This window comes from Lutra lutra, chromosome 5 (assembly GCF_902655055.1).
Source record: "Lutra lutra chromosome 5, mLutLut1.2, whole genome shotgun sequence".
In the NCBI taxonomy this organism is placed as follows: domain Eukaryota; kingdom Metazoa; phylum Chordata; class Mammalia; order Carnivora; family Mustelidae; genus Lutra; species Lutra lutra.
This window is the reverse complement of record NC_062282.1, coordinates 72,090,664-72,112,770: the sequence shown is the minus strand read 5'-3', so window position 1 is coordinate 72,112,770 and position 22,107 is coordinate 72,090,664. Positions and strand designations below refer to the sequence as shown.

Below are 22,107 nucleotides of genomic sequence, written 5' to 3'. Positions count from 1 at the left end.
TTCTGGTAATCATAACTTACTTTTTGTGCCAATGAATTTGCCTATTCTAGATAGTTCATATAAATGGAATCCTATCAAATGTGGTCTTCTGTTTCTTGCTTCTTTCATTAATATAGTGTTTTTAAGGTTCATCAATGTACTTCATTTCCTTTTTTATTGAGCTATAAGTCATATACCATACAGTTTACTCCTTTAAAGCGTGCGTCTCAGTGGTTTTTGTTATGTTCATAGAGTTGTACCTCTGTTACCACAATCAATTTTGGAACATTTTCCTTACCCCAAAGAAACGCGATGCCTCTTAAATGTCACTCTCAACCCAATCCTAGGCAACCACTCATCTACTTTTTGTCTCTATAGGTTTGCCTATTTTGGATACATAATGTAAAGGAATAATGTAATATGTGGTGTTCGATGACTAGCTTCTTTGATTAAGAATAATTTTTCATGGCTCATCATGCTGTAGAATGTGTCAGTACTTAATTTTTTTGTTACTATTGAAGAATAATCCATTGTATGGATACACCACGTTTTATTGATTGCATCAGGTGAACATTGGGGTTGTTTCTACTTTCCATCATGAATAATGCTGTTATGAACTTACACTTGTACAGGTTTTGTGTAAATATGTGTTTTTGGTTCTCCTGGTTGTATACCTGAGTGTAATTGCTGGATCCTGGGGTAACTGTATACTTCAGCATCTGAGGAACTGCCAGACTCTTTTCCTCAGCGGCTGTACCATTTTACATTCTCCTCAACAGTGAATGAGGTTTCTGATTTGTCCACATCCTGGTCAGTGCTTGTTAGCATCCCTCTACTATTTAGCCATTTTAGTCAGTGTCGAGTGGTATCTCTGTGGGCTCGATTTCCATCTTTGATGGCCAGTTATATTGAACATCTTTTCCCATGCTTATTAGCCGTTTGAATACCTTCTTTAGAGAAATGTTAGTTTCAATCCTTTGCCCGTTTTTAATTGGGTTATTTGATTTTTGTTACTAAGTTGTAATACTTATTTATATATTCTAGATAGAAGTCCCTTAACAGGTATATGATTTACACAACATTTCCCCATTTATGGGTTTTTTCACTTTCATGATGGTTTCCTTTGAAGCACAAAAATTTTAAATTTTGACCATGTCTGATTTATCTATGTTTAGTTATGTTGCTTGTGCTTTTGGCGTTACAGCTAAGAAACCATCGTTTTATCCGAGGTCATAAAGGTTTATGCTTTTGTTTTATTCTAAGAGTTTTATAGTTGTCACTTTTACATTTAGATCTTTGATCCATTTTGAGTTAATTTTTGTATATGGTTGAGGTTCAGGACCAACTTCATTATTGTGCATGTGGATATCCAGTTGTCATAGCACCATTTGAAAAGACTGTTTTTATCCCCCATTGCACTTTCCTTTTTTGACTGAATATGGATTGTGGCATTCTTTGCATATCAGTACAGAGAAAGCCTCCTCAATCTTGTTTTTTCTATTGTCCTTTTAAAAAGCTTGCATCCTGTCTTTTTTATGGACATAATTAAAATGTATTTAGCCAGCCCTCTCTTGATGAACACCTGGGTTGTTTCTAATCTTTTGCTGTTACAAACAATTCTGTAGTAAGCTAGTGTTGTACATACATGATTTCATACATGTGCAGGCATATCTGAGGATAGATTCCTGAAGCCAGATTGCTGGGCCAGGTGGTAAGCAATTGGTAAATATTACCAAAATTTTTAGGATACGAGACAGAAAAGATTAGTCTTTAAAATATTAATACTGAAATTTTGTTTAGAATTGCACTGTCAGTAAAATAATTAAAGCATAATGTGCATATAGTAGTTGAAGAGAATATAGAATAACAGTAGCCGCCTTTGTAGAATGGTGTAGAATACATATAGAATGATAGCAGCTACTATTATTAGGCTCTTATAATGTGATAATAGGTATTCAGTGTAGTAAATTGTGGTAGTAGTACATAGTTTATTTCATTTAATCTTTTCTAGCAGTTCAGTTTTGTTAATGTGAAAACCAAAGCCTGTAGGGGTTTCCTGACAGTCATGTAGCGGGTGAATGGTGGTATCATCTAGAATTATAGGGGTGGTTTTTGGAGTCCTTCCATCAGAGCTTGAGTTCTGGCTCTGATATCTTGAGCAAGTTACTTAATCTTTATGAGCCTTAGTTTGCCATTTTAATTGTTTTTGGGGTGCCACAAACCATGCCCAAATAAAATAGTAAACTTAATAAATCTGTGTGTTCTGACTGCTCCACCGACTGGCATTTCCTATTTCTCTTTCTCTCCTTGGGAGGCTCTATTCCCGGATAGACAGCAATACTGAAATTAGGCCAATTAACTGTACAGTGGCCATTAAGTGTTCAAGTGAAAGGTAGAGTCACACGTCTCTTTAAATCAAAAGCTAGAAATGATTAAGCATATTGAGGAAGGCATGTTGAAAGCCAGGATAAGCTGAAAGGCCTCCTCCACCAAACAGCAGCTTTTGATGGTAAAGGAGAAGTTGCTGAAGGAGATTAAAAGTGCTATTCTAGTGTACACACACGTGATAAGGAAGCAAATAGACTTATTACTGATGTAGAGAAAGTTTTAGTGGTTTAGACAAAAAACCATACTAGCCACAACATTCTCCTAAGCCAGAGCCTAATCCAGGGCGAGGCCGTAACTCTTTTTAGTTCTGTGAAGGCTAAGAGAGGTAAGGAGGCTGCAGAAGAAAAGTTTGAAACTGGCAAGGTTTGGCTCATGAGGTTTAAGGAAGCCATCTCCAGAACATGAAAGTGCAAGATGAAGTAGCACATGCTGTTGTAGGAGCTGTACAAGTTAACCAGGAGATCCAACTAAGATAATTCAGGAGGGCGGCTACATTAAACAGCTGATTTGCAATGTAAATGACACCGCTTTCTATTGGAAGAAGATGCCGTCTAGGACTTCAGTAACTAGAGAAGTGAAGTCAGTGCCTGGCTTCAATTTTAAGACAACCTCTCTCTCTCTCTTTTTTTTTTTTTTAAAGATTTTATTTATTTATTAGACAGAGATCACCAGTAGGCAGAGAGGCAGGCAGAGAGAGACAGAGAAGCAGGCTCCCTGCTGAGCAGATCGTGCGGGGCGGGGGGGGGGGGGGGGGGGGGGGGGGAAGGGGGGCGCCCTCGATCCCAGGACCTTGAGATCATGACCTGAGCCGAAGGCAGAGGCTTTAACCCAGATGCCCCAACCTGACTCTTATTACAGGCTAATGCAACTGGTGACTTTAAGTTGAGGCCAGTGCTCATTTAACATTCTGAAAACTCCTACTGCCCTTAAGAATGATGCTAAGTATACTTTCTTTCATCTATAAATGGCACAAGGCCTGGATGACAGCACATCTGTCTACAACATGAATTGTTGAATATTTTTAAGTCTACTCTTGAGACCTCAGAAAAAAAAAATTTCTGTCAAAATATTACTGCTTATTGGGGTGCCTGGGTGGCTCAGTGGGTTAAAGCCTCTGCCTTCAGCTCAGGTCATGATCCCAGGGTCCTGGGATCGACCCTGCATTGGGCTTTCTGCTCAGCAGGGAGCCTGCTTCCTCCTCTCTTTCTGCCTGCTTCTCTGCCTACTTGTGATCTCTGTCAAATAAATAAAACCTTTAAAAAATATATTACTGTTTATTCACTCTGCACCTGGTCACCTAGGAGCACGATGAATGAATGTTGTTTTTATGCCTGCTAACACAGTATCCAGTCAGGGGCCTGTGGATCAAATCTTGTTATTGAAGAACTACATTTCCTAAGGCTAGAGCTGCCATAGAGAGTTACTCCTCTAAAGAATCTGGGCAAAGTAAATTGAAAATCTTCTGGAAAGAATTCATACTTCTAGATGTCATTAAGAACATTCGTGATTCATGAGAAGAAACCATGATGTCAGCATTAACAAGAGTTTGGAAAAAGTTAATTCCAACCTTCATGGATGACTTTGAGGAGCTTGAGACTTGATGTGATGGAAACAGTAAGAGAACTAGGATTAGAAGTAGAGCCTGAAGATATGGCTGAATTGCTCCAATCTCATGATAAAACCTAATGGATGAGGAGTTACTTTTCATGGATGAACAAAGAAAGTGGTTTTTTGAGACGTCATCTACTCCTGGTGAAGATGCTGTGAAGACTTGAAATGGCAACAAAGAATTTAGAGTATTTCAGAAACTTTGTTGATAGAGCAAGTGGCAGGGTTTGAGAGGATTGATTCCAATTTTGAAAGAAGTTCTGCTGTGGGTAAAATGCTAGCAAACAACATCACGTTCTGTGGAGAAATCATTCTTGAAAAGAAGAGTAAATCACTGCAGCAAACCTTGTTGTCTTATTTTAGGAAACTAACTGCCACAGCTTCCCCAGGCTCCAGCAACCCCCACCCTGACTGACCATCAGCAGCCATCAGCCTTGAGACAGTATCCTCCATCAGCATTGAGACAGTATCCTCCACCAGCAAAAAGATGTTGACTGGCTGAAAGCTCAGATGATGGTTAGCATTTTTAGCAATAAAATGTTTCTTAATTAAGGTGTATATTACTGTTTTTTAGACATAATGCTATCACACACTTAATAGATTACAACATAATATAAACATAATTTTATATAGAGTGGGAAAGGAAGAAGCTCATTTGACATGGTTTGAGTATTCACTTGATTGTGGTCGTCTGCAGCCCAACCTACAGTAGCTCCCAGGATACCTGTATTTTGTTGACATGTAGCAGTGACTTCTAGGGCCTTCCAAAGTGAATTTTAGTTTCTAACACTGTATTTTAAGTAAATCTTTCCTAAATATATCCTTTATACTTGGTAAATAAGGTTACTCAGAGAAAGGTAACATTTTATATACAGATATCATAGATCTGATTATTTCACTCATTTGTTTGAAATCCTCCAGTGTCTTCAAGTTGTTAAGATAAAGACCAATAACCATGCTTAGTCATTTTTTTTTTTTTAAGGATTTTATTTATTTATTTGAGAGAGATCACAAGCAGAGGTAGTGGGAGGGGGAGAAGCAGGCTCCCCACTAAGCAGGAAGCCCAATGCTGAACTTGATCCCAGGACCCTGGGTTCATTACCTAAGCTGAAGGCAGATGCTTAACTAACTGAGCCACCCAGGCACCCCTGACTATGCTTAGTCTTATCTCTTGGCTACCTCTGTAGCCAGATATCCCACCTATTTTACCTGTGCTTCCTACTTTTTCCAGCCAATCTGGCTTTTTTGTTTGCTTTTTCCTTATTCTAAGTGCCTAGTTTTGGCCCATTTCAGGATCCTAGCACATACTCTGTTCCTTCTACCCGAATCCAGGTTGGCAACCTCGTATTTCATCAAGTCTTAGCTTAAATGTCATCTTGGGGGATGTCGTCCTCCCTTTGCCTCTCCCCCTGCTTGTACTTGTGCTTGTGCTTATTCTCTCTCTCTTTCAAAAATGAATGAATGGAATCTTAAAAACTAAATAAACATCATCTCGAGGAAGCTATACGTCTCTGCTTTACTAGCTTAGTCTCTTTGTATTGTATTCTCCTACTGTTGAGTATTTTTTTTCTTCATGACATTATCCCAATTGAAATAATTAGTGTATGGTGTTACTCATTTGTACATTCTTGCCATAAGTTGTCACCTGCACAGGTGTAGAAATTGTGTCTATTTTGTCCATCACTGTATCTTCACTTTTTTAGCTGAGTACCCAACACATAGTAGATGTTTGATAAATAACTGTGGTGGAGTTATGATATGTGTATAAAATCTTAAGGCCATTTTTTTCTTTTTTAGGTTAAAGAAAGACCTGATGTGGGAGTTTATATCAAAGATTTATCAGCTTATGTGGTAAATAATGCTGATGATATGGATAGAATTATGACACTAGGCCACAAAAATCGTAAGTGTAGTACATTACTGTGATTGAATATTTGTGTGTTGAGTAGGCTTTTAGAAACAAAATTGATGGGCTTCTGGGTGGCTCAGTTGATTAAACGACTGCCTTAGGCTCAGTTCATGACCCCAGAGTCCTGGGATCCAGCCCTGAGTTGGGTTCCCTGGTTTGCAGGAAGCCTGCTTCTCCCTCTCCCACTCCCCCTGCTTGTATTCCCTCTTTTGCTGTCTCTCTCTGTCAAATAAACAAATAAAATCTTTAAAAAAAAAAAAAAAAGCAAAACTGGTATGGCACTTTGCCCCACAGACTCTGGATTTTTAAAGTTTCTTGACAGCCCTCTCTCCTTGGTTATTTACTATGTAGAGAACGTATATGAATGAAAGAGATCACACATTGCCTTGTTTGCCAACCAAAATTTTGTGTCTTGGTACTACTGCTATATATTTGGAACTCTCATATAGCTCATATAGTCTCTTTTTAGCTATAATTATATTGGTTACATTTATTGAACACTTACTGTGTGGTAAGGACTTATGCTAAGTGCTTTCTTTATAAGAAGGGTCTTTTTAAAATCCTCAAACTGTACCATGAATATACTAAATTCCTGCTCAAGACTTAGTCTAAGTAACTTGTCCAAGGTTATGTACTACTTAGTGGCGGAGTGAGTATCTGAACCTAGGCCGTTGATCATCATTAACCAAGCACTTTACTGCCTTTCTTTTGTTGACAAGAAAAGCAAACCAAAATTAAATGACATTCTTTTTTTTTTTTTTTAAAGATTTTATTTATTTTTTTGACAGAGAGGGTTCACAAGGAGGCAGAGAGGCAGGCAGAGAGAGAGAGGGGGGAAGCAGGCTCCATGCTGAGCAGAGACCCCGATGCGGGGCTCCATCCCAGGACTCTGAGATCATGACCTGAGCCGAAGGCAAAGGCTTTAACCCACTGAGCCACCCAGGCGCCCCTAAATGACATTCTTTTTAATAAGAGTTTTAAGTTTTTCAAAAGACTAAAAAACTGTAACACTATTTAATACACAGGATGCCCCAGGCCTAGTACTAGTGATGTTGCTAGCAGCAATTAGAGATCAGAGGTAAAAAACAAGAACATAGCAAGTAAACATCTTTTTAAAAGTGTTTTTTGGCTAGACTGTAAATCTAGCAAACTCAAGGATACTAAAAAAATTTTAAAAATCAGTTGCATTCTAATAAGCCAAGTAGCAGAGAAAGGTCAAATTGTAACAGAAAAATGAGCAAAAGATACACATGAATATGTTATTCCCAGAAGAACTATACATAGCAACAAGCATACCACAGGGTGTCCAGCTTGGCAGGTAGTTGGGAAAATGGGTACTAAAACAACAGTGGGACTTATTTTACCTGTTTTGGATGGAGGGATATCCAGGTTTGTGAAGCTCTGAAGAGATGGGCACTGGTGATGGGAATGCCAGGGGCTCTAACCTTTTTGAAAGGGAGTGTAACCGTAACTGCTGAAATTTTTAAAATACTTTTCTCTTGACCCAGTGTTTCTAATTTTAATATATATCCAGATACATTGATATATCTACATTGATAAATATCTCAAAAAGTTTAGACCTAAAAAATGCCTTATTGCAACATTATTTGTAATAGAAAGTTTGATGCAGTCTATCAGTAAAATATTGGTTATATAAATATGGCACAGAAATACTATGGACCATATGAAGCTATTAAAAACACGAGTTAAATCTACATGTAGAGATTTGAAAGATTTTCAAGATATATCATTAAGTGAAAAGAAAGCAAGTTACAGAATAGTATGTACTGCATCATCTCATTTATAGATGTAGAAAGAAGCCAAATTGTTAAACAGCTGTGTATTTGGGCAAGTGTGTGTGTGTGTGTGTGTGTGTGTGTGTGTGTGTGTGTGTGTGTGTGTATCAACTTGTGTGTTTGTTAAATACTAATGAAAGAACATTTAATAGTGGTTACCTTTAGGTAAGGGGAAGTAATATTGGAGAACAGGGTTATATGGAGCTTTTACTTTGTTTTTTTATGTCTATTTCTGGATTTTTTTTTTTTAAATATGAGGAGTATGTTCATGTATCGCTTATTCAAAAAAAATTTTTTTGAGTTACGATTCCATTCACAGTAGTGATTAAAACCACCCCTTAAAAACAAAGCAAAACAGGGGCGCCTGGGTGGCCCAGTGGGTTAAAGCCTCTGCCTTTGGCTCAGGTCATGATCCCAGGGTCCTGGGATCGAGCCCCACATCGGGCTCTCTGCTTAGCAGGGAGCCTGCCTCCCCACCTGTCTCTGCTTGCCTCTCTGCCTACTTGTGATCTCTGTCTGTCAAATAAATAAATGAAATCTTAAAAAAAAAGAGAAATTAGGCCCTTCATTCCATGAACAAATACATGACCTGCTTAGCTAATTAAAATGCAAATTTAAAATAGTCCCATTCGCATTGTAGGCACCATTGTAAATTGGCTAATATTTCTGTAGAGCAAGGTTTTTCAGCCATTAAACCATGATCATTTTTTTTTTAAATTTCTTTCTGAATAGGTAATCCATACACATGTTGTACAATTCAAAAGTCTTTCTCCTGCCCTTGGGTCTCAGTCGCCTAGTTCCCACACCTGGTGGTAACTCAATAATTATTTTGTCATGTTCTCTTCCTGATATAGTCTATGAGTGCCCAAGCATGTATTTTTAGAGAGTGCTTGTCCTTTCCTCAGATAATAGTATACTTTATTCACTTAATGATATTTGGAAATCATTTCACAGTAACACATGGTAGGCATTTTAAAGTAACTATATAGTGTTTCACTGGATGGATCTATGTAATGTATTTATGCAGTCTTTTCTTCATAGGCTTTTGTGTTTTTACTCATGCTGTTACTGACCAATACTGTAGTAAATATTCTTATATGTATGAGTTTATACACATGCAGTCATATTTACAGGGTAAGTTTTTCCATAGCATCTTGAAAAACATGAAAAATTTAGTTTTTGTTCTCCAAAATAAATATATATTTTTAAAAATGTATTTATTTGACAGAGATCACAAGGAGGCAGAGAGGCAGGCAGAGAGAGAGGAAGAGAAGCAGGCTACCTGCTGAGCAGAGAGCCCGATGCGGGGCTCGATCCCAGGACCTTGGGATCATGACCTGAGCCGAAGGCAGAGGCTTTAACCCACTGAGCCACCCAGGTGCCCCTAAATATTTCTTTTTAAAGATTTTATTTATTTGACACAGAGAGGGAGAGAAGATCCCAGGGTCCTGGGATCACAACTTGAGCTGAAGGCAGATGCTTAACCAACTGAGCCACCCAGGTGCCCCCAAAATAAATATTTTGACAAAAATTAAAGCTATGGGGGCGCCTGGGTGACTCAGTGGGTTAAGCCTCTGCCTTTGGCTCAGGTCATGATCTCAGGGTCCTGGGATCAAGCCCCGCATCGGGCTCTCTGCTCGGCAGTGAGCCTGCTTCCTCCTCTCTCTGCCTGCCTCTCTGCCTACTTGTGATCTCTCTCTGTCAAATAAATAAATAAAATCTTAGAAAAAAAAAATTAAAGCTATGGAAGTTTTTTTTTTTTAAAATTTCCATTTTATGATGTATCAGTAGGTTGGAGCATTGAATAAGCTTGACTGCTGCAAGCGGTTCTCTCCTTAAGGATTGTAATGTTCAGTGTACTATGTCTGTTGCTTTGATTTCATAACCGGAAATAAAGAAAAATCAGTCATAAATAACATGCTGTACTTACATTGCAAAAATAATAGGTATGAGAATAGTTAATAGGATTTTTTTTTGTATCTTTTTTTTTTTTTTTTAAGATTTTTTTATTTATTTACTTGGCAGACAGAGATCACAAGTAGGCAGAGAGGCAGGCAGAGAGAGAGGAGGAAGCAGGTTCCCCACTGAGCAGAGAGCCCGATGCGGGGCTCGATCCCAGGACACTGGGATCATGACCTGAGCCGAAGGCAGAGGCATTAACCCACTGAGCCACCCAGGCGCCCCTAGTTAATAGGATTTTTTTAAATTACATGTTCTATCCTACTCCAAATTGAAAAACACTGGTGCATTGTGCTTTGATAATCACATAGCTATAAAACTATGCCTGCCCTTTGATCTGGTAATTCCGGTTTGGAAAATACATCCCATGGGCATAATCCTAAAGAGAAAGAATGATGTTCGCTCAAAGATGTTCCTATTAGTGTTTAATATGAGGACCTAAAATTGGGAAACAATCCCAAATATCTCTCAGGGAGCAGCAAAATCAATTTTAGTAAAATTTACAAATTGTTTTTTTACATGAAAATATAGGATATAATGTTAAATGGAAAAGCCAGAGGATGAAACAATACTCAGTATGTTTATCACTGCTGATCGAAGTTATAAAGTGTTAGATTTTATTTTTTTAAAGATTTTTTTTAAAGTAATCTCTGCACCCAACGTGGGGCTCAAACTTAAAACCTGAGAACTACCAGTTGAGCAAGGCAGCTGCCCATGGATTTATTTTTTAAGTATTTTTGGAAAAAATACCTAAGTTTATAATATGATTTAAAAGAAAATTTGTGTGGAGTCACAAATCCTTGTATTTTCTTTCACTAATTTTTCTTATATCTTCTTCCATTGAGCTTTGCTTTCCTTTATAACTGCAGTTTACATTCTAATTATCTGACTTCTAATGTAACCATATGCTTATTAAAAGAATACTCAGTCTTCAAATTATACAGTCAGCTTGCCTTGAAAGTTCTGCATGAATATGTAATAGGAAGATAATTTTGACATTGGCTAAAATTTATAGAATGCTTTTCAAATACTTGGCAATTAAAAAAACGAATACATGCCTATTATAAAAAAACAGACCTTTTTCTTTACATAATATATTTATGTAAAATATTTATACTTACGTAGATGCTTGGTATATTTTGAACGGATGCTTTTGTTTAATAGAAATAGGATTGTACTATATATTCCTTTCTTTCTCCCCCCCCCCTTTTTTTAAATTCATATGTTGTGGGTATCTTTCCATGTCATACATACAGATCTGTGTTTTTAAAGGACTGTTTAGTAGTCCATAGTATGACTATTTTTCTTAAGATTTTATTTGTTTAGAGAGAGTATGTAAGTGGTGGGAGAGGGAGAGGGGAGAGGGAGAGGGAAGGTTCAATCTCATAACCTGAGCCAAAATCAAGAGTCAGATGCTTAACTGACTAAGCCGCCCAGGTTCCCCATGACTGTTCTATAATAGGTTGACCATTGCCTTTTGGTTGTTTCTGAGCTCTTGATATTGCAAACAGTGCTGTACTGAATATCCTGTATCTATCTAATGCATATATGCAAGTATTTCTGTGTCTTAGGTGCTTGGAACATAATGCTTTTTAGATATAGCTTAAACAGCAATAATTTTTTGAATTATTTAACTTTGTGGGGTTTTTTTTTTTAACCTAAGTTTGTTATTTTTTTTAGTCAGTAATACTTGGGATTGAAATTAAGTATTTTGTCCTAAAATTGCCTCTGTAGTATGAGAAACATTACAAATTTCTTTTTTTTTTTTTTTAAGATTTTTAAAAATTTACTTACTTGACAGAGAGAGAAAGAGAGCACACGTAGGCAGAGAGAGCAACAAGCGTAGGGAGAGGAAGAAGCAGGCTCCCTGCTGAGCAGAGAGCCTGATGCTGGGCTCAGTCCCAGGACCCTGAGATCATGACCTGAGCCAAAGTCATAGCTTAACCGACTGAGCCACCCAGGCACCCCTGCAAATTCTTTTGTTATAAACATAAATTGTCAGAAATTTCTAATGTTAAATAAACCTATGCTTTTCTGGTTTAGCCATGCTCTCTGGCTCTTTGCTGTGATGAAATTAAGTATTTTAAACCATTCTGGATATTTAATTATTCTAAAAAATACTCCCTCTTGTTATACTTTTTAAGAATTTCCTTCCATTCTTCAAGGTTCTGTTGGTGCAACTAACATGAATGAACATAGTTCCCGTTCCCATGCCATCTTTACAATTACTATAGAATGCAGTGAAAAAGGCGTTGATGGTAACATGCACGTCAGAATGGGGAAGCTCCATCTTGTAGATCTTGCTGTGAGTAACAGGACACTACTGAAGGAATAACCCTTGTGATTTTTTGCATTTTAAAAGTGAATAAAAATTCACTTATAAAAATTGAAATGTGTGATTTACATGGAATTTTTAAGTTGTTTACTTATGTATGTGTTTTTAACTTATTATTTATTATGGAATACTTCCAACATCTACAAAAGTACTAAGAATAGTATGGTCTCCCATGTACCCGTGACCCAACTTCAGTCTGTTCATGCCAGGCCCATTTCATCTCTACCATCAGCCACTTTTTCCCTTCCTATATTATTTTGAAGCAAATTCCAGATACTATAGCAGATTTTTTAGTGTCACATTTTGTTTTAAACTTTCAGAGGAGTATTCTGTATTTTTCATTTTAGCTTTATTTCTGTCTTTATTTATTGCTAGGGTTCAGAAAGACAAGCAAAAACTGGAGCTACTGGACAGCGCCTAAAGGAAGCCACAAAAATCAATCTTTCGCTTTCTACCCTTGGTAATGTAATTTCTGCTTTGGTTGACGGAAAAAGCACTCATGTTCCTTATCGCAACTCTAAACTGACTCGTCTTCTTCAGGATTCCTTGGGAGGAAATTCAAAAACCATGATGGTAAGACTTAATTGTAGAATAGTTATCATTTAGGAAAATTTCATATTCCTGTTTATGCTAATAAATGATATGCATAACATTTTTAAAACTATTGATTATTTCACTTTTTTTTTTTTTTTTTTTTGTGGTTATTCTTCTTCAAGTACACTGTGCTAATCCATATAATGGTGTTTGGAAATCCATGTCATTGACGTTTTCTTGTTCAAGAAGGCCAGAGGAAAGCTAACTATGTTTCAAAAATTCTTTTTGATATAGTCATAGTGGTCGTATTAATTTTAACTGCCTCAAGTGTAAAATGTTTTGTATTCCTAATTCAACAGTGTGCAAATATTGGGCCAGCAGATTACAATTATGATGAAACTATCAGTACATTACGGTATGCTAACCGTGCTAAGAATATTAAAAATAAAGCTAGAATTAATGAAGACCCAAAGGATGCTTTGCTTCGCCAGTTTCAGAAAGAAATAGAGGAACTGAAAAAAAAGCTTGAAGAAGGTAACTTTTCTCAAAATATTAATGTGAGTGTTGGCTAAAAATGTCGCTTAACCACTAAGTGCTCTAATTTAAAAAACTTACTAAAATTCTTTGAGCATCTAACTTTGATACTTAAAGCAATATTTCTGTAAGGTAACTTGATATACACTTCAGCATTTTTGTATTACGTTTGAGAATGATTATGTATTATTTGTGTATGTGATTTTCAACAATTCATTTAATTTAAACCTCCATCTCAATCATATCAGTTCCCATAACCTTTTTTAGATTTCATTTGACCACTTATGAAATAATGAATTTTTTTGTCTTTGTATAAGAGCAAGTTTTACCATATATGTATTTAAGTGAAAATGACCCAGAGTTCTTTGTGAAAGATTTCAGTCACTATTATTCAAAGCAAAGAAACCTATCAGAGTCATGGGTAAACAGAATTTACCATAAGTAAAAATTCATTGAATTTTTTTTGAAAAGCATATTTGAAAATATGCTTTCATGCTTGAATTTGAACGTGAGATTATGTTTAAGGAATCCTTTTCTAACAAGATGTTAGAAGGTTAGAAAGTTTGCAGACCTTGTTCATGAGGATGAGAAATTTACAGACTATCATTAAGTATTTGGTGACTCTCTACACTTTCATGCTAAGAACTGATTGGCATAGGGCTCCTTTTCATTCCAGGTAAACAAATGGCTTTAGAAAAGGTTTTTTGTTTGTTTGTTTGTTTTTACAGTTTATGGGGAAACTGGATAAAACAGATGTGAATTGCAGAGATGCCACCGTCACAGATGTTTGGAAAGGGTACTTACTCAATAAACTTGAGTAAGATTAGTGAGGAAAAGCAGTAATTGGGCTGCCGCTTAGATAATGAAATTTGGTATTTTAAGTGTGACCACTAGGTGGTATTTATAGTCAGTATGTTTTAAAGATTTAAAATTTCTTAGATTTGTTAATGTTCAATTCATACCTTTATTTTGCTGCCTTTATTTGTTTACATTTTTTCAATGTGACAAAATAAACATTATGTAAAATTTACCATTTTAACTATTGTTCTGTGGCATTAAGTATGTTAACATTGTTTGGAACTATTACCATCATCCATCCCTAAAACTTTTTAATCATCCTCAGATGAAATTCTGTACCCATTAAACATCCAACTCTCCATCCCCCTCTCTGCCTCACCTCTGGTAACCACTATTCTGTCTCTGAATTTGACTATTTTAGATAACTCATGAGTAGAATCATATAATATGTGTGCTTTTGTGTCTCACTTATTTTACCTAGCATAATGTCTTCAAGGTTCATCCGTATCATAGCATGTGTCAGGATTTCCTTCCTTTTTAAGGTTGAGTAATATCCCATTGTTTGTATATACCATGTTTTGTTCATCTGTGCATCTTTTGGTGGACATGTGTGTTGTTTCTGCCTTTTGACTACTGTAAATAATCTGGCTATGAATGTGGGTATATAGATATGTGTTGCAGTATGCAGCAAATTTTATGCATAAGATTTTAAAATTTTATTCTAAAAAATGTAAAATTTTATGCAGTAAAATTTTCAAAAATTATTCTTTTGTTTTTGCCTGATTTTTACTGTTTATATGATCAACTGTACTTACCATATTATAATACTCTGTTAACTGGATTATAAAAACAAATGTCATAAGCATCAGTGAAATCAAATGTCTTAAGAATAAAGTCAGCATTACGACATGATCAATCAATTCCACTTCTGGGTATATACTGAAAGGAATTGAAAGCAAGAACTCATTTTTGAAAATTTTTATTGACTTCTAGAAAACTTGGAGATATACTGAGTTCCTATGTACTCATCACCTTGCTTCCCCTTATGTTGACATCTTATATGACTGGTACATCTTACAGTTATTAGAACCAGGAATTTTGTATTGATTCAGACTTACTAGCTAACCTATCAGTCTTACTCAGATGTTGAGTTTGCCCTCTAATGCCCTTTCTCTCCAGTCCAGGATGCAGTCTAGCATCACATACTACATTTAGTTGTCTCCTCCAGTTTCCAGTTCCTGATGTTTCTCTTTCTTTCATGGTCACGACACTGTAAAAATCACATATTTGTAGAATGTCCCTCAATTTGGGTGGTCTATACTTCTCTTATAATTATTCTACAAGATTTCTTCACTCTAAATTCTGTAATTTTACATTTTCCTGTAACTCAAGGTGTGTCTTGTGGGGAGATACTTTTGAAACTACTAAAAGGTACTGTTTCTGATCATACTTTTTCCCCACCAGTTTGAGGATCCATTAAGGGTTCTTGCCAGCAACAGTAATTCTGTTGCTTCTTGATGACTTTGTCTTCTCAGCATTCCTTCTTATGTTTAATGTTAGAATTCTGTTGTAAGGGGGAGTAGTCCCTCCTCCCCTACTTGTTTATTTAGTTATGTTAGTATTATTTTAGTCTGTGCATTATAATATAGTAATATTATTTGTTTTATTGCTCAGATTGTTTGAGCTTTTGCCATAGAAGCTCCTGAATTCAGGGTAGTTGCTATACCTTTCAGCATGCTTCCATCAGTTTTTTGGTGATTTTTTTTTTTAAAGATTTTATTTATGGGAGAGAGAGAGAGAGAAAACACAAGCAGGGGGAGTGGGAGACAGAGAAGCAGGTGCCCCGCTGAGCAGGCAGCCCAATTCGGGGCTCGATCCCAGGACCCCGGGAACATAACCTGAGCTGAAGGCAGACGCTTAACGACTGAGCCACCCAGGCGCCCCTGATTTTTGGTTTTGAGTGCTGCTTTATTTCTGGCACCACAGATGTTTTGGGCTCATTTTATATGTTCCCTACCCTGGTATTAAACCACATATTTCTCCCTAGCTCCTTTCAGTGGAGAATGGTATTTAGAAACCAAGACTTTGGGCATTAGGTGCACTCATTGCTACCAGGGTGTCACTGTTACAAGGACTGAAGAAAATATTTTTAATGAATTCTCTCTCCCAATATCCTTCTCTTCCTATCTGTTATTTACTGGTTCAGATATTATTGTTTGTGATTAGTGTATATTTATTTTTTCCCAAATACCTGGTTTTTTAGACATTTCATACATGGACAGTGGTTTTTTTTTTAAGATTTTATTTATTTGACAGGTCATAAGTAGGCAGAGAAGCAGGCAGAGAGAGGTGGGGAGGCAGGCTCCCTGCTGAGCGGAGAGCCCAATCCGGGCTCGATCCCAGGACCCCGGGATCATGACCTGAACTGAAGGCAGAGGCTTTAACCCACTGAGCCACCCAGGCACCCCAAGAATATTTTAAAAATAAAATCTGACGCAGAAAACTGAGGAGAAAATACTTCCCCAAAGTGATCACTTTTTAAGAAAACTGAAATAATGACTTTAACTTGAAATTTTTATATATACGTAGAACTTTTTTTAAACTAATAATTTGAAATTTTAAGTAGATCAGAATTTTTTTTTTTTTTGAAGATTTGTTTGAGAGAGTGAGAGAGGGAGCACAAGCGGTGGGGGGTGCACGGAGAGCGTGAGTGGGGACAGGGGAGCACGAGCAGGTGGGTGCAGTGGCTCTCAGGGCTCCATCCCAGGACCCCAGGATCATGATCTGAGCTGAAGGCAGACGCTTAACCGACCAAACCACCCAGGCGCCCCTTAAGTTGATCAGAATTTAACTTCTCTTTAGGAACTTTAAAATAAAACCTCTGTGTACATTATATCTTTTCTTTAAGTTAGCATGTGATACACTGTTTAGGAATATTAAAGTAAGCTTTGTTTAAGGCAACAAACTTAAGAAAATTGATGCAGAATATAATCTGGTATAGAATATAAATTGTTCTGTAAAATTTCTGTTCAAGGGGAAGAAATATCAGGCTCTGATATCAGTGGGTCGGAGGAGGAGGAGGATGAAGAAGGCGAGGTTGGAGAAGATGGAGAAAAAAGGAAAAAAAGAAGGGGTAAGTTCTTTTTAGTGTTCTAGAAATTAACTGGGATCGCTGCAGTAAATATGGCTTAACCTTCATCTGAGTGCATGCCTTTTGCTGTTTTTAGTTATGGTAGCAATTCACACAGTGGAAATATGGCACATACTTGATTAACTTTGCCTTATTTTTTTCTCCAATGCTGATCTCCTACTTACAGTTGAATCATAATACCATAAGTTCTGTCTTTTACAGTTTAGAATTGTAAAAAATCTGTGATAAAGGTTATACCATATAAAGATTTCATTCAGGATTTTAATTTTATGGGGGGACTTTGATTTGTGTTGGGAACCTAAAATTTTTTTTAGGAAATCAAGATAATGTGGAGTTTTTCCTCAAGCATGGTTAGGCTTTAGAAGTCACTGAATTTTTAAATAATGAATTTATATAAGGATTCTATTTTTTAAATTTAATACTTTGCTTTATAAAATGTACTTTCATTCTTACCCTTTTATGGGGCATTTGTTGCCAAGTGTGAAATAAGTTTGTATTTATTGCGATAAAGATACACATACAAGTACACAGGCAAGAGGGAGATCTATTATATAATAATGGCCCACTTTTCAAACATTTTTGCTCTTAATGTTTGTTTCAGAACTCTCTTCCATTAATGTGGATCATTAATGTGTGGATCATTGTTTTCAAGCTGGTGCATATTTTGCTTGTCTTATTAAAATGATCTTGCTGAAAATAAACCCAGGAGTTCCAAATTTTAAACCAAAGGTCTGTAATTTCAGAAGACAGGAAGAGCATGATTTAGAGCAAGAGCTGGCCAGCTGTGGTCTACTGGCCAAATCTGGCCCACCACCTGTTTTTATAAATAAAATTTTATTAAACATCCATGCTTATTTGTTTGCATATGGTGTTCAGCTGCTTTCAGATGAGACTGTATGGCCCACAAAGCTTAAAGCACTTATTATTTGTCCCTTAACAGAAAATGCTTGCGTGTCCAGCTATTTAGATAAATGGCTTTGTGTTCATCCCTATTTTTACACACACTATTCATAGCTAAAGCAGATCATAGATTTGTTTAAAATAAAATTTAAAATAGGAAAAAAATGCCATTGCTTAATATGTTAAAGTATTTATTAATAGGATAACTACCTTCTAGACTTGGAGATTTGAAGATTTTTAGTGAGTGAGCCTTTCACAGTTCTGCCATGAAACCTGAAACATACATAATTATATCCAGTTGTTTGATGTTTTGGTGGAGTGTGAAATTGGAGATAAACCAAGCTGTCGAGATGATGAAGGGCAATTCATCATTCCTATAGTTTTAATGGTGCATAACTTTAAATTCTAAAACTCACTTCCTGTAACTTACCAGGTAAATAGTTTAAGTAGACTTAAATGTCACCAAATGCCTTATTTTTTATTCGTGTCGTTTCAGCCCTCTGAATTATTATGTTGTAACTGGGTAGTGGGATTTGCCCACAGTAGATGCTTAAAGTAGATGCTTAAAGGAGTCCGGTTTGCCCTGTCTAGCTTTGTAACTAGAGAATATTGGGTAGTCTAACAAGACTGGTATTAAGGGAAAGTACATTTTGATTCGTTAATGCAAAGTTTGATTGTTCTTTAAAATTCTCTCTCTGGCACTGAATTTTCCTCTGTGTGTGTGTTCATTTTCTTGTTTCCTCTTTCTTTGGTTCCTGTCGGGCTCACTTCTTTGTCTTCCAGGCAGTAGCAGCAGCAGTAGTTCAGACTCTACATGTTCTGTCATAGAGAAACCTCGGGATAAGTCCTTGCCTAGTGAGTGGTAGCTCTTAAATTCTCTCACAGAGCTTTGGCTTTTCCATAACCCATGGGCTTCATTGGAGAAATGCTGCACTGCTCCCTGTCATTACTTCAAGAATACATGTTGGACTTCTCAGTAGGACAAAGCATGTGATGATTTCCCCCTTCTTCATCGCTTCCAGTTAACTGTAATTGTTAAAACGTGTGCTTAAGCTTATGTTTGAGACAATGGAAGAGAGATTCATGCTTTTGCAATTGAGATAATGTAAAGAGAGCTTGTAAGCTGTATAAAAGAATAATTCTTATGGTTCCTTTTTATGTTTCAGGATAAACTTCCAATCCTAGTCAGTATAAGGGACATGCAGTAATGGATCCTGAATTTCTAAAAGTATAAATTACATTTGGCAATACACCAATGCCCATTATAACATGTCTTAAGTTATAAAGATTTGATGCTGCGGTATGCCATTCTTAGGGGTAGCTTAAGATTGAAAGTTCCCAAATGAAGAAAAACATAAAGTTTGAAGCAAGTAAAGATATATTGGATAATAATTTTATTTCAGATGGCCCACTTTTCTCTTTCTCAACTACCTGATTGATTTTAAGGAACTCTACTCTGTGATTAGAGAATTCAGATCCACAAGAAGTTGTTTATGCAGGATCTGTCTAGACATATTTCAGTCACAAAGTTTCTTTCTTAAACCTTAAATCAGTTGAAAAGTATTGCTAATTTTAGTTATAATTTTAGGAGAAAAGGGAAGTGATTTTTTTTTTCCCCTAGATTGCAGCTTACTGCCTTTTAAAGCATTATCTGTGTACTTAATTTTCTAAAACTAATAACAAGCACATTTGGTTATTCTTAATGCATTTAGCTGTCTAAAGGAAGAATTGCAAGAATATTAGGAATCGTTTTCTCTCTTGACAACTCTTATATTTTACCAAAACAATTAATTGTATAGGACAATTTAGAAAATAAATTTCTTTAGAAACCATATAGAGTTATTATTTTGTACTGTAAACTGTCAGATATGAGAAAATACCTGAGTGGCATTATAATTTAAGTTTCTGTTTTTAAAATTTACCTTAATCTTTAAAGTAGTAGTTATGTGAAAATATGTTATGAAATGAGTTCAGTTCATGCAGTTTTAGTCACTGTTTGTGTACCTAGCTCATAACATTGAGTTCTTCTGTTGTGATGTGGGCGTGTTGGTGAAGTGGAAAAATAGTTTTCCTAGCATGTGGTTGCTGTGTGTAACGTGTATGTACCTTCCCTTTTAAAAATACGAATGGCTTTTTTTTTTAAGGTGTTCTTTGCTTGAATCATCAGTTGATCATTTACCTCTATGGAATCGTAATTACCCTTAACAATCTACTAATAGATTGAATGCAAGTTCGTTGTTATACAGGTGTACTTCACTTTATGCAGTTAATTTTTTTTTCTGAAAAAATTGCTTATAAATCAAATTGGAAAATCAAATCTTTTGGGAGAACTTGCTGTCCTTAATGTTTCTTCATTGTCCTTTTGTTAATCAAATTATCACTGCAAACTACTATAATCCAGTTATCTCTTTAGTTGATTAAGGTTTTTGTGTGGATTTTCTTAAAGGGGAGGCACACCTGTATGGGATCTTTATATTAGAACATTGAATTGGGAAATTCTATAAATTGAGGGTGCAAATTTTGCTACTTTTAACTTACTAATTTTTTAAATTGGCATAATTTCCTGTTTTGTCCTTTTAGATTACTTCCCAGATCTTAGCAGGTTCCCAATTCCATGTGTACCATTAGTATAACCACTTGGGGCTGAACTATTATATTTGCAGGAGTCTGGGAGTCATTGTGAGCTCTTGAGATTGATTTAAATTGTAAATCTTAGTCTCAATCTTATTTGCTTAAATTACATCTCTGATTGTGTTGAATTTGCTTTTCTTTTTACATAAAGCTCCTCTTTTTCAGTTTTGATAATGATTTGATTTATTTCTATATTTATACTATGAATAAATGCTGTTAAACATTTTTCTTTGTTTTACAAAGGAAATAATGTTTTTTTTTTCCTCTTCATCTCTGTGCATATGCTTCCTGTCTACGATTTGCTTACTACTCTTACTGAAAGATCAAGCAGGTTGGTGTGATTGATTTGCACTCCACATGGTACAAATTATTTAAACTATAAAGAACTTTAATTGTGCTACATTTTTTAAATTTAATTTTTTTCAAGGTAAGTATCTGTCTTTTGTATTTAAAAATATCTTTCAACAGTAGCTTTTTTTAAAAAACCTTTTCTCCTAAATTAAAAAAAAAATTCATTTCAATTTTTGTTTAGGAAGATATTAGGAACATTCTTTTTTTTTAAGATTTTATTTATTTATTTCAGACATTGTGAGTAGGCAGAGAGGCTGGCAGAGAAAGAGAGGGGAGGGGGAAGCAGGCTTCCCGCTGAGCAGAGAGCCCGAAGCAGGGCTCGATCCCAGGACCCTGGGACCATGATCTGAGCTGAAGGCAGAGGCTTTAACCCACTGAGCCATCCAGGCACCCCTAGGAACATTCTTTTTCCAAATGATCTTTTTAGACGAACAATTCAGAAGTGTTTGAGTGACAGTGACAACTACACTGGATTCTGTAGACCTAATTGACAAAATAGACAAATATAACACCAGAAGCAGATGACATGATCTTTTTTCCTAAATTTTTAAAGACCCATTAAGCCAAATTTTGGTAATACAAATATAAATGATTTTCACTTTCAAGCATTTTTTTTTTTTAAAGCAAGGAATCAAATGCGTGGTTACTTATGCCCATGAGTGCTCATGTAATGAAAATAAAATTCAGTTTAAGTCTTCCTGAAATTCTTCCCTTTAACCTTATCTTGCCAAAGTTCATTTTGACAGTTTTGGTTGGAACACATGGCAAAGGCAACTAAAAGTATTACTACTCCTGTTTGGCTTAATTAAATACTATATAACATCACCATTTTTTTTTTTTTTAGATTTATTTACCTGAAATTTTGTGTTGAATTGTGTCATGCAGTATTAAAAGAAGGGGTTTTGGGTGGTTTGTTTAAGATTTTTAGAAAATCTTTAAGAGAAAACCAAAACAATCTGAAAGTGACTTTTAGTGATGTCATGATTAAAGTGCCTGGTTAGGAAAGTTGGAATATATTCACATTTAGCCTAATATATTATTTGGAGAGAAATACAATGATTTATCTGAATAATACTGACTAGAAATTCTGTTACTTAAAATATTAGACTTTTGAAACTGAACCTAGCTATAAATGCATGGTATTCTTTATGAGAATGTTGTAGGAGCACAATAAGATTTTTGCTGCTAAAGCATCAGTGGGAAAATACTACCTGAATGGTTTTGAATAACTAAT

General features: G+C 35.9%; 1 protein-coding gene across 5 annotated transcripts in view; it reads left to right on the top strand.

Moving 5' to 3' along the window:
• Positions 1-22,107, top strand: part of KIF3A (kinesin family member 3A) — a 53,881-nt gene that overhangs the window by 19,296 nt on the left and 12,478 nt on the right. For 2 of the 5 annotated variants that reach the window (XR_007127500.1, XM_047730443.1), the window contains exons 5-11: positions 5,773-5,878; positions 11,805-11,944; positions 12,350-12,547; positions 12,868-13,042; positions 16,875-16,973; positions 18,675-18,746; positions 20,845-20,853. Coding sequence is in view for 3 of the 5 variants with exons in the window: in XM_047730443.1 (XP_047586399.1) it covers positions 5,773-5,878; positions 11,805-11,944; positions 12,350-12,547; positions 12,868-13,042; positions 16,875-16,973; positions 18,675-18,746; positions 20,845-20,853 (799 nt within the window). In the remaining 2 variants the exon portion in view is untranslated. The remainder of the gene's footprint in view (positions 1-5,772; positions 5,879-11,804; positions 11,945-12,349; positions 12,548-12,867; positions 13,043-16,874; positions 16,974-18,674; positions 18,747-20,844; positions 20,854-22,107) is intronic. The other 3 variants (XR_007127501.1, XM_047730446.1, XM_047730445.1) reach the window with 2 other exon arrangements.